This window comes from Tenrec ecaudatus, chromosome 1, assembly GCF_050624435.1.
Source record: "Tenrec ecaudatus isolate mTenEca1 chromosome 1, mTenEca1.hap1, whole genome shotgun sequence".
Classification (NCBI taxonomy): Eukaryota; Metazoa; Chordata; class Mammalia; order Afrosoricida; family Tenrecidae; genus Tenrec; species Tenrec ecaudatus.
Window position 1 is genome coordinate 307825511 of NC_134530.1, and position 12054 is coordinate 307837564.

Consider the following 12054-nt stretch of genomic DNA (forward strand, 5'->3'; position numbering starts at 1 on the left):
AGCTTTGGTAAATGCTTTGAAATGTACAATACAGAGTGATATTATCGTTAATATAGGTGGTGAGAAGATGCAACTTTATATAGACTAAACAAATGACTAGTCAACCAGCCCTGTTTGGAAGAAGGAAGAGAAAACACGTTTACTGGAAGTAGCAAGAGGAAGCTTTGTAGAGAAAGTAGATTTTCAGCAAGACTCTAAAGAATGGAGATATTTTGATCAAACAATTGCGGGGATACGAATTTCAAATTAAATCATGGCCATGGCGATAGGAGAGAACCACAGTTCCATTTCTCCAGGTGTAAGGATCATTTATACGTTGGAAGGAGAGAAGAGTTCCTGGGTGAAGTTGATGGTTCAAACCAGGCCAGAGGCACCTTGAAATACCAACGCGGTGGTCCGCTGCTGTAAGGTCACAGCTGTGAAAACTCCATGGAGCGTTTCTGACATGCGCAGAGTAATCCCAAGTCAGCATGAACTCTGACACAACCAAGATCAAAAACATAGATGGGTTGCATGAATGTCACATAGGGAGAAGTAGATAGAAAGCATGTAAACCACCTCAAACAACCTGACAACATCACTCTGTGTTTTACCCTTTAAACCTCTTACCAATGCTATGAACATTTGACTTATAAGTCCTATTTACTGCTTTAAAGGGAATCCTGGTGGCAAATGCTGAAATCATTTAAAAATATTAAAATTGAACAAGAGACTTAATATTCTGTCATCTAAAAAATAGTTTACTCAAAGGGATGTATGCATAACAGCAGGTCAAGAATGGAGAAAAACGACTTTCTTAAGAAATCATGACAGAAAAATAGAAATGGGGAACAAAAATCAAGACAGAAGCTAGGGAGTATCTTGAATTTGACTCGATTGAGCCTGGGGGTACATTGGGTCGTCTGTCCAGTAGTGTGAGAATTGAGAACTCACATAGGAGGACTAGAAAATAGATAGTATTTCTTCCTTACAGAATTCAGAGTGAAAACTACATTCTTCCTTTCCGGGGGCCCAGAGTATTGCATCCAGGTGCAAGACAAGGACAAGGTGGAATTTTGTAGGACAGCACATCCATATGAACGGCAAGTAGATCTCAACTTTCCCGGGCACTGAATTTTTATTGGTTGATTGAAAAAATGTCGCCAACGTATTAGTGCCAGAAAAGGCAGGATTTTTATCATGGGGGATCAAATGGGACTTGGTCAGGAATGGCAAGAAGCAATTGTGGCTGATAAGAGATCGAGTACAAAATACCAAAGGGTTTTTATCACAAAGTACCACAGGGACAGGACTTGGGGTCATATTAAAGCAAAACTGTTGAGAGACCATGTGGCATCAAATTAACAAAAGCTGTGAAATTCAAGCACTGAGGTTGAGTATTTCAACTGTTTCATAACTGTCACTAGAAACAACCATTTGGGGAAAATATGAATGGAATATTAGATTCTTTGAATGGAATTGATGCATATCCAAAGAGAACATCCTGATAGCTTAGTGATCACACACCTAGATGCTAACCACAGCCAGCAGTTGGACAGCACCATCCATTCCTCTGGAGAAAGAAGACACTCACAGTCTCACAAATTCACAGGGGCAGTTCTACCATGTTCTTTTGGGTCGCTAAGAGTCAGAATGGACTGGATTGCGGTGAGAAGTGAGAGGTTATAGGAGAGAACGTGATGACTGGCACTTCCTTCCCAAAGTTTTTACAGCCTCTTGGATATCTTTATTCCTCAATGTGTAGATTATGGGATTGAGCATGGGCGTTACAACACTATACAAGACTGAGATCAGTCTGTCTTTCTCCAGGGAGTACGTCGAGATGGGCCGTACATATGTGAAAATAGCACTGCCGTAGTAGAGAAGGACAATCAGCAGATGAGATGCACATGTGGAAAAGGCCTTCTTCCTCCCCTCGGAAGAGCGGATTTTCAAGATGGTGGAGATTATGTAGAGATAGGAGAGGATGATGCACAAGAAAGGGGTCCAACCGATGAACACCCCAATGGAGAGCAATGCCAGCTCGTTGACTGATGTGTCTCCACAGGACAAGATCAGCAAAGGGGGGATGTCACAGAAGAAATAGTTTATCTGGTTGTTGCCACAGAAGGGAAGACGAAAGGTCAGTGCCGTGTGCACCACTGAGTTGAGGAAACCACCGGTCCAGCAAGAGGCCGCTAACTGGTTGTACAGCATTTTGTTCATGATAACCGAGTATCTCAAAGGCTTGCAGATGGCAATGTAGCGGTCATATGCCATGGCCGCCAAGAGGAGACACTCTGACCCCACAAAGAAAATGAATGCAAAAAGTTGAACCACGCATCCCCCATAGGAAATGCTTTTCTTCTGAGACAGCAGATGCACCATCATCTGGGGGACATTGGTGGTGGTGTAGCAGATGTCAAGAAAGGCCAAGTTCCCTAGGAAATAGTACATGGGCATATGCAAGTGTGCATCCATTGCCGTCACTAACATAATGAAGATATTCCCGCCCAACGTGCAGATGTAAGTCAGAACGAAGACAGTGAAGAGTAAAAACTGCAGATCATTTAGGTTGGAGAATCCCAAGATGATGAATTCTGATGGACCAGTTTGATTTTTAACTTCCATGATGTAGCCTGGTTTCCTTTTGGAAATTTGGGCCGAGGGAGGCAAAGAGCAGACAGAATAAGCATGCGGTACAGTAACAACGGGCTGCAAAACAGACAGTAGAAGGGTTACACATAAAACCATCGCCATCTACATGAGACTCGAAAGAAGCGAAACAGCAACCTTTCAAAACCCGTACCTGCTACCTACCACCAAACACAAGTAAATACAACCAACATTTCACCTCTCTCTCTCCTTCCCTCTAACTGATCCCAGCCTCTCCTCTTTTCTATCTACCTTTAGGAAGAGGCTTTACCGGGGATAATGTTCCCTTCTATCAGGTCCAAATCACAGCAACCGTGCTCTCTACAATACACTGAACCACCACCCAGTACTGCGACAACTGCAAACTCTAAAGTTTGAGCCCATCATTGCAGCCACCGTGTCAGGCCATCTTGTTCAGGGCCTTCCTCCTTTTTACTGACTCCCCGTGACCTAGCATGATGTCCTTTTGCAGGGATCGTTTTCAGGTCTCAAATATATGAGGTGAAACCTCTCTATCTTGGCCTCTAGGGACCAAACTGACTGTACTTCTCCTAAGACAGATTTGTGTGTTCTTTAGCAGTCTATAGCACTTTCAATGCTCCTCGCCAACACTGTAGTTCAAATGCATCAATTTTTGTTTCCTATAGTTCAAATGCATCAATTTTTGTTTCCTATAGTTCAAATCCATCAATTTTTGTTTCCATCTTCCTTATTCAATGCACAACTTTCACGTGCACAAAAGGTCATTGAAAGTACAGTGGCTTGGGTCAGCTACATGTAAGTCCTCAAAATAACACCTTTGCTTTTGAATACTTTAAAGAGGCCCCATGTAGCAAATTTACCCGATACAATATACCTTTCCATCTCTTGATTGCTGCTTCCATGGGCAGTAATTATGGAGCAAAGCAAGATAAAATCAACTTCTATCTTTTCTCTGTTTATCATGATGCTACTTATTGGCCCAGTTGTAAGGATTTTAGTTTTCTTTGCATTGAATTGTAATCCTTGATCTTCATCAACAAGTGCTTCAGGTCCTCACTTTCAGCAAGCAAGGTTGTGTCACCTCCATATCACAGATTGTAAATAAGCCTTCCTCCCTTTCTAATAATAAAGTCTTCTTCATATCATCAAGCCTCTCTGATTATTTGCTCAGCATACATATCGAATAAGTATGGTTGGGGGATACAACCTTGTCTCACACAGTTCCTGTTTATAAAACATGCAGTATTCCCTTGTTCTGTTCACTAAACTACCTCTTGACCCATGTGCAGGTTCTGCAGGAGCACGATGTCATGTTCTGGAATTCCCATTTCTCAAGATTATCAATCATTTGTTGTGATCCACACAGTTAAATGCCTTTGAATAGTAGACGAAACATAAGTAAACATCTTTCTGGTGTTCTCTGCTTTGAGCCAAGATGCATCTGACATCAACAATGAGATCCCTTGTTCCATGTCCTCTACTGAATCATGCCTGAACCTCTAGCAACTTCCTGTCAGTGTACTGCTACAACTGTTACTAGATGATCTTCAGCCAAAAATTAATCAGATGAGATATTAATAATGTTGTTGTTAGATGCCCTTTGGTCATCCCTGACCCACAAAGACCCTATGCACAATCTTATGCTATCCTCACAATCATTCCTAGGCCTGAGTCCATCATGTAGGATGTTGTCAATCCATCTCATTGAGTGCCCTCCTTTTTTTCACTGCCTCTCCACTTTACCAAGCATGATGCCCTTCCCCAGGGACTGTCTTTCCGGACAATATGTCAAAAGTGTGTAGAGGAAGTCTTGCCATCCTTACCTCTGAAGAGCAATCTGTCCCAACTTCTTCCAGTACTTACTGGTTTGCGCTTGTAGCTGCCCATGGTACTTTGGGAATTATTCTCTAGCACAGAAGTCAAATGCATTGATTGGTATTAATAATACTGTTCTATAACTTGAGTATTCTGTTCAGTGACCTTTCATTGGAACGGGTACAAATATGTATCTCTTCCAGTCAGTTGGTCAATAGCTGGCTTCCAAACTTCCTGGCATAGACAAGTGAGTGCTTCTAGTGCCTCATCAAATTCTTAAAGCATTTAAATTGGTATCCCATCCATTCCTGGAACTTTGTTATTGTATATTGCTTCCTGTGTAACCTGGGTCTCTTCCTTCAGTATTATCGGTTCTTGATCACAGGCTACCCCTTGAAATGGTGGAATGTCATTTTGTTATTCTTTGTAACGTGACTGTGTATTCTTTCCATCTTCTGTAGGTGCTTCCTGTATCATTCAATATTTTGCCCATAGAAACTTTCAAGATTGCAACTCAAGGCTTGAATTTTTACTGACATCTTTCAATTTAACCTACACTGAATGTGTTCTACCCTTTTGGTTTTCTTTCACTAGGCCTTTGTACCTTTCATTATATTTTACTTTTCCTTTATATATTTTACTTTGAAATTCTTGTCAACTCTTTGACTTCATCTTTTATTCAATTTCTTTTAGCTACTGTACAATTAAGAGCAAGTTTCAGAGTCTCTTCTGATAGCCACCTTATATTTTCCTTTCTTTCCTGTCTTTTTAATAATCTTTTGCTTTGGGCTTCACATAGTAGCATTTTAATCACGTATTTTCCTATTTTTGCACTTAACTGTGGAATTCCAGGTTTCCTAATATTTCTTTTCCCAATGAGAGTTCTATAGGAATAATTTATCTCTTCTGTCCATATCAACTACAAATCACTTACCTTGAATGGTAACTCATAATATCAATATTGTTATCAGAAGATTAATAGCTTTCTTACAAAATGTCAAAAAGAATTAGGCAAAAAAAGAATGTTACCATCTCAATATGAGCTAATATCTCACTATCCTGACAAGGATAGATTAAAGTTTTCAAATAGGTGCCCAGTTTGTTCTGTGTGTAAGCACATTTAGTTTTATTGTAACACAGCAACTAGTACACTTTTAAAGCTTAAAAGTGAGCATTTTCCTTTCCAGTAAAACAAGAAGAAACATTAAAAATTATCAGGATAAAAAATACAACATAGAATGTTAATTCCATAGAGGATCCTGCAGGTTCTGCTGATTCTCCCATCGAGTGGCAGTGCTCAAGGCATCATTCGGAGAAAATTTTATTTTAAATGTGTCATCTTATACTGCAAGTATGTCCATTAAACATCACAATTAAACATGCCAAAGGAGAAGTCATATTGTCAAAATGCCCACTTAACCCACCCAACATTTCAAACCCACTCTCTGCTGACATTCTGTAACCCCTTTCTAAAAGCTCCCCCCCCCCTTTTTAAACAAGAGAAACTAGACAGATACACGTTGGTAAATGCTAACTGTCCACATTGACATAGAGATGCAGTGTAATCTCTGAGCCCACTATACAGAGAAAGGAGGATCAAAGCTAGAATTTGATGCATTACTATACAGAGACCCTAGCACCCTCCAGCTGCCGGGAGATCCAAGAGAGCAGAGGGTTTTCTGTTTTCCCACCGAGCTTGGTGGTGTGTTGATTTCATAGTTTTTGTTGAGACGGGAATTGATAAAAACTATTTTGAAAACAACGGGGTAGAGATTCTTTTCCACTGTATTCTGCACAAGGCATTCTTCTCCCCACCCCCAAATAAGTTGAGAACCATGGTGTAGAGAGAGAAAAGGGACCTAAAACATGGTGATTGAGCACAAGAGGAAGAAACAAAAACCAAAACTAAAACAAACAAAAAACGACAGCAACTTGTTCCCAAAGACTGAAGAAAATGTAAAAAGGAAAGTTGGAATCCATCAGTGTTCTGCGAGTCATCTCCTTCATCCTCCCCTCCTTCCTCTTCCTCCTCCTCATCTTCATTCTTCCCTTTCATCTTCATCCCCTTTTCATCAATGTCTTCTAAGCCTTCTTCTTCTTCATCATCATCATCACCATCATCATCTTCTCCTTACCCAAAGAGTACTTTAATGGATGTGGCCAAATCTCCACTTTGATGACTTCTCCCAACTCATCTGCACCTGCATCAGAATGGCCGGTAAAACCGGTAAAGAAACCCCCAGGTTCTTTGTGCTGCTCTTCCTGCCGGCTTGATTCTGTGTTTGGAATGTTTCATCAAATCCTTTCCAGATTCCCATTTTATTTCAGTTGATTTTGAAGATGAATCACCACTCTCGTTCAGATGAAATTCTTCGGAGAGGACTTTGTTTTCCAAGTAAGGATTTTCATTAAATGAAAAATCTATTATGTAACCTGATTTAACATCTTCAAATTCTGTCACTTCAATTCTAGTCAGATATTTCAGTGCCTCTTCATTCTCTTCCACAAGCAAGGCAGACACTTGCGGATGGTTGACAAATGTTGTCACCCCCAAATTTGGGATTTGGGAATCCATTCTGACCACTTCTAAAAGAATGGTTGGCAGAGTTATATTTCTCTCTGACAAGAGGCTTCTCCATGGTGGGGGTGGGGGGGTGAGGGGAGGGTGCCTCTCCAACATTTCTCCTTGGCTCGCTCACCTTCCCGCTGGCTAGCTTGCCCTCCCACTGTCTCCCCCTTGCTGGTGACAGAGCAGGGATGCAGGGTGGAGGGGAGGCGGCCGGGCTCCCTAGCTCTTCCTCCGAGTTCTCCTGAGTTTGTTCTTTATAGTCAGCTTCTGTAATTCATAAACTGTTAGAAAAAATGAAAATTATGGGATAATCTGTTTTGCTTTCCCCCAGATAATAGAGTGCCTTAGTTGATTTTTATTCCTGGCTAAAATTAATTGTGTTTGTTTTAGAAGCCTTGAAAAATACAGAAGGGAAAATAAAGAGATTAAAAATCTTGAAAGTCTGAACTAGAGAAAATCTCTACTGTTTTAGTCGTTCTATAGATATGTACTCATAAATTCAAAATAGGGGTCCAAATGTGTGTAATATTTTAACATGCTTCATTCTTAAGCACCATACTGTCAGCTCTTCCGATGGCAAAGAGGAGCCCTGGAGGTATAGTGGTTACTCCTTGGTCTAAGAACCTCATGGTCCGCAGTTCAGCTTTCAACTTCATAAAGGGTCTCACAAACCTACACCGCATCACTGTGATTCGATAGCAATTAGTTTGAGTTTTCAAATGGCAATGAATGTACACCTCAAACATGATCATTAGTGATAAAGCTCATATGAGCCCAGCCAAACTTTCACATACCAGTAAAACCAGTTACCCTAGAGTTGATTCCAATTCATGGAAATCCATGTATATCACATTAAGAGTGATCACCATGGGATTCTCAATGGCTGGAGTTTGGGGAAAGTAGGTTGCTAGACCTGTCTCCTAAGATGTCCACCAGGGGACTTGACCCTCCTATGTTTCAGTTAGTAACTGAGTGCTTAATTATTTGTGCTGAAAGTATAAGTATTCATCCCCCTTACTGATGAACACTTGCAATGTCTCATTTATTAAATTTTGCTACTGTAAATTTCAGTAAAGGGTTTAATGCATTAGATTTCCTGAAAGTTGGGTCAGGTTAGCAGAATTTTAACAAATTTCTTAAAAGATCATCTGTCTTGAAAAGTCAAGAGCTACTTAACTGAGTCTGTGTCTTTGTGGCAAAACCAGTGTAAATATTGCAGGCTGCGGTGGCATGGTCATCTCTGAGTTCTTTCCATGTAGCATCAAATTTACATGAACCTTATGACATCAGGAACAATGGTTTTCCCACTTTTGTACAGAGTAAAACACTGAGTCTCAGTGATAGTAAAGTCTGCCAGAGGTTCACTCTCAGAGAGAGGTGGGGGGGCATGAGGGTGGGGAAGAAGGGGAAAGAGAGAGAGAGAGGGGGGGGGGGAGAGAGAGTTTTAACTCTTCTATACCCAAACGAAAACCTACTTCTATTCAGTATTCAGTTGATTATGACTCATGGCGGCTCTATGGTATTTCCCAGGCTGCAAATATTTATAGGTGCAAATAACTTCAGCTTTCTCCTGCAGTGCCACTACTGACCCGGAACCACCCCAACACCCTCTTTGCCATTAACAACGGTTCATTGTTTACCCAACAGATCCATCCCTTCAATAGGAGGAAATAATAAATATATATTTAATATTGAGTGACTAAATGCTTAATTTCCTGTAACTGCTAACAGTAGAATGCTCTATCAAACAACTCATCTGGGTTTTAATATAAATGGGATTATTTTGATGGCTTACAAACTTTTATGGTTTCTGTCCCTGGCTATATATGGGAATTTTCTATTCTTACAGTACATTGAAGGTTAAATCTTATCAGTACCAAGACTTAGATACATTTTTACTAATTGATTCCCAGTATGCTTGCATATTTTTGGTCCAGGTATACGTAATTGAAATGTTCATGTTTGTACTCTTAAAAGATATGACTCTAGAGTTTCGTCAAGTAATCAAAATACCTGATAAAATTAGAATGGGCGCAGTAACATTTCCTTGGCCTAAAATAGTCAATCCTTAATTCAAGGAAAAATAATTTTGTGGTTTGATGCTATAAGATAAATTATAGAAGGTAAAGGGATTGTTGCAACATAATAGAAAACAATGAATGTGGGCCATGTGCCTGATATCTATACAAAAAATACATATCATTGCAGACCCAGAGTTCCACATAGATTACACTTGATTCCAAATTTGGATGGTTTCTCTATATTTTTATTTGAATTTCTATTCCTTTTTTTGTGCACTGTGGAAGTTTTCAGTGGAGAGAGAAAACATGATGGAGAAAGGTTTAAATTCCCATGACAAAAGAACTTCACCTTACCAGAGAGCAAAGAGAGGAGGCTTTGCGGTTGACATGGACTCACTCAGTGGCAAATAGTAATGCGAAGCTATGGCAGGGATGTCAGGTGTTCATGTTTGCGTTATGTGAAGGTCTCGCTGGAAAATGCATGGACAATGGATTGGAAGGGAGTAGGATGGAACAAGCTCATCTAGAGAAGGCGGTCTGGTTCTGGGAAGACTTAAAGCCTCAGAAACCCTATATTGGGTCCCCATGAGTCAGAAAGTCCTCCCCTGAAAGTGGGTGGCAGCACGTTAGACCTCAGAACAGAGTAAAGGGAGAGCAGCATCCTTAGCCTCCCTTACCCACATTCATAGGAAGCCACTTTTGACACCTAGTCAAGTCTTTCTTACTCCATGAGCTTCCTCCTTCCTTCGAAGCATCCTTTGCTGTGTCCTGATCTGATGTGCAGTTATGTGATAAAGGGACCAAATGAAAAATTGGAAACAATTGACACGTTACCCTGCTAAGGCCATTTGCTCTACAATAAGAATATCTTTTCCCTTCAGATTAGGCGCTAAAAGGTGAGTCACCTGCAGTCTCACGACCTGGGTGCTTTTTGCTCATTCACTTTCTTCAAAGCTTGGCTCAGAATTTATCTTTCCCTTCATCACTCTCCCTTATTGAAAATTCTGTAGTTCTTTATATATATATATATTATATATCAGCTGTGGCATTTAATAGGCAGCCTATATATATCATTTATTTTGTTATAAAAGTGGTTATCGCTCTTCAGGGATGTTTAACTGATTTAATTGGATATTCCTAAATCAATTGGCACAAGATTGCATGCAGACATTCCAGTAATTGCATATAACAGATAAATAAATACTTGGATCTATAATGGTTTAACTTTTAATAATGGGGCCCTACTGTGGTAATGTTTGACACAGTAGCAGATTTCCCAAGAAAAATTACCTTTCCTTCCCTTCACTACAGAGTATAATGCTATAAAATTTGGGAAACCATTCATATCCAATATATTATTTTTATATTTGTAGCCATCATCTATGTCACAGAGTCTAGCTCAATCTTACAAGATCATAAAATTCAGAAGTAGTAAAACTGAGAGTAAAAAAATAATTTATTCTGGTCTCAATCTGGAACCAAATCTACCAGGTGGTACTCAAAATATTCCACATAGTTGATCGCTGCCTCTTGTATGTATAGCATTAGGACAAACTCAGAAAAGACTATGCATCAGACTTCACACACAAATCCAGAAAGAAAAAAATAAATAAATGGATCTTGCCCCATCTTACCCAATACCATGAAACCTGATAAAATACGCGGTACAAGGGGGAAGAGGAAGAGAGAACAGAAACATTTCAGGGATTCACAATGTAGTATGATTTCCAGAATCACTGTAAATAACCCAGAACAAAGGCTCCCAGAACATTAAGGAGCAAGATTGCCTTTCTTTTAAGGACATTTCCTTCTGAAGGAGCCAAACCCAAGCCAGACCCCTTTCTGTGGATCCACTCTGAGCCATGACTACTCCATGTGTCACCGAGAAACTAAAGCTCCATAGGTTTGATGTGTGTGTGCGCGCACACGTGTGTGTTCCTGCAGAAGCAGGCTTGTTTACATAGCACCGCTACACAGGTTCAAGTCACTAACTTTTAGATCAGTGCCAAAAATACAAGTCAGACTTTTGCAGTGGATTTTAACTCATCGCAACCCTATAGGACAGAGTAGAGCTCAAATACTGAGTTTGCAAAGCTGAAAGCCCTTATAGAAGCAAACTGCCACAACTTTCCCCCAATGGGCAGCTGGTGGATTCGAACAATTAGCCTTTCAGTTAGCAGTAAAGAGCATAACCACTATGCCACCAAAGCTCCTAGAGAAGTAGAGGGTACAAGTAATAGCATTACATGGGGACCAGATCTGAAAAATCGGTGTTTCTTTATTAAAAAGTGTTCTGTGCTTAGAGGGCATTGAGTTTATGGTAATGGTGGTGGAATAATTGGAAAAGTGTATCACTAATAATTGTACAACATGATGAGTATAATCAATAGCTCTGGATTATACATGTAGAAGTTGTTAAATTGGAAAGTGTTTTATTGTATGTTTTTATGCAACAATTTTTAAAATTATACGAATACGTATGAGTACAAAGAAGAATAAAAGGTTGTAAAATATTTTTAAATGTTCTAAAACTGATTGTGGTAATGATTGTACAACTCTTCCTGATATGACTGAACTATTGAATTCTTTATGTGGATCGAGTGCCAATAAAGGCATGAATAGAAAAAAACGTGTTCTGAAAATTTAAATGGAGTTGAAAATGTGGAAATTATAGTAATCCTCCAACCTATTGAGTTTAAAGAAATTACAAAGCAAACAAATAACATTAACATAAAAAAGGCTCAAGAGCTACCTTGAAAAAATACCAAATTCCCACGAAAAACTAAACCTTCTTAAAAAGTCACACAAGGAATTATTCTGATAGGATGCTTTTTAAAACAGTGGCATATTTGCCTCGGTAGAATATATTAGAAAATATCTATGTTTTGTTTACTAAAGATCCGGTCAACAAGCTGGTGACCATTCTAAATGACACGAGCGCACTTCACGGCTCACACACTCAGCCTACTCTTTCCACCCGGCATGTGCACGGACACCTGGAAGCTCCTTCCCTTTAAGCCCCAGAGGTCATCT

At 39.8% G+C, this 12054-nt stretch overlaps 1 protein-coding gene and 1 pseudogene across 1 annotated transcript; both read right to left on the reverse strand.

Moving 5' to 3' along the window:
* Positions 1-1662: 1662 nt before the first annotated feature.
* Positions 1663-11753, reverse strand: LOC142441322 (olfactory receptor 5V1-like). Its single transcript, XM_075543358.1, has 3 exons — positions 11739-11753; positions 7388-7433; positions 1663-2702 (listed from the first exon to the last, which is right to left on the reverse strand). Exons 1-3 carry the CDS (start codon positions 11751-11753, stop codon positions 1663-1665), a joined length of 1101 nt encoding a protein of 366 aa, XP_075399473.1.
* LOC142429856 (protein SET-like) lies at positions 6179-7006 on the reverse strand (annotated as a pseudogene).
* Positions 11754-12054: the final 301 nt, after the last annotated feature.

Excerpts from the sequence above, each read along its gene's own strand:
- LOC142441322 (XM_075543358.1), bottom strand. Across the intron at positions 2,703-7,387 it reads TGTATTTTTCAAGGCTTCTA|TTTTGCAGCCCGTTGTTACT; the intron begins AAACAAACACAA and ends TTCTACTGTCTG.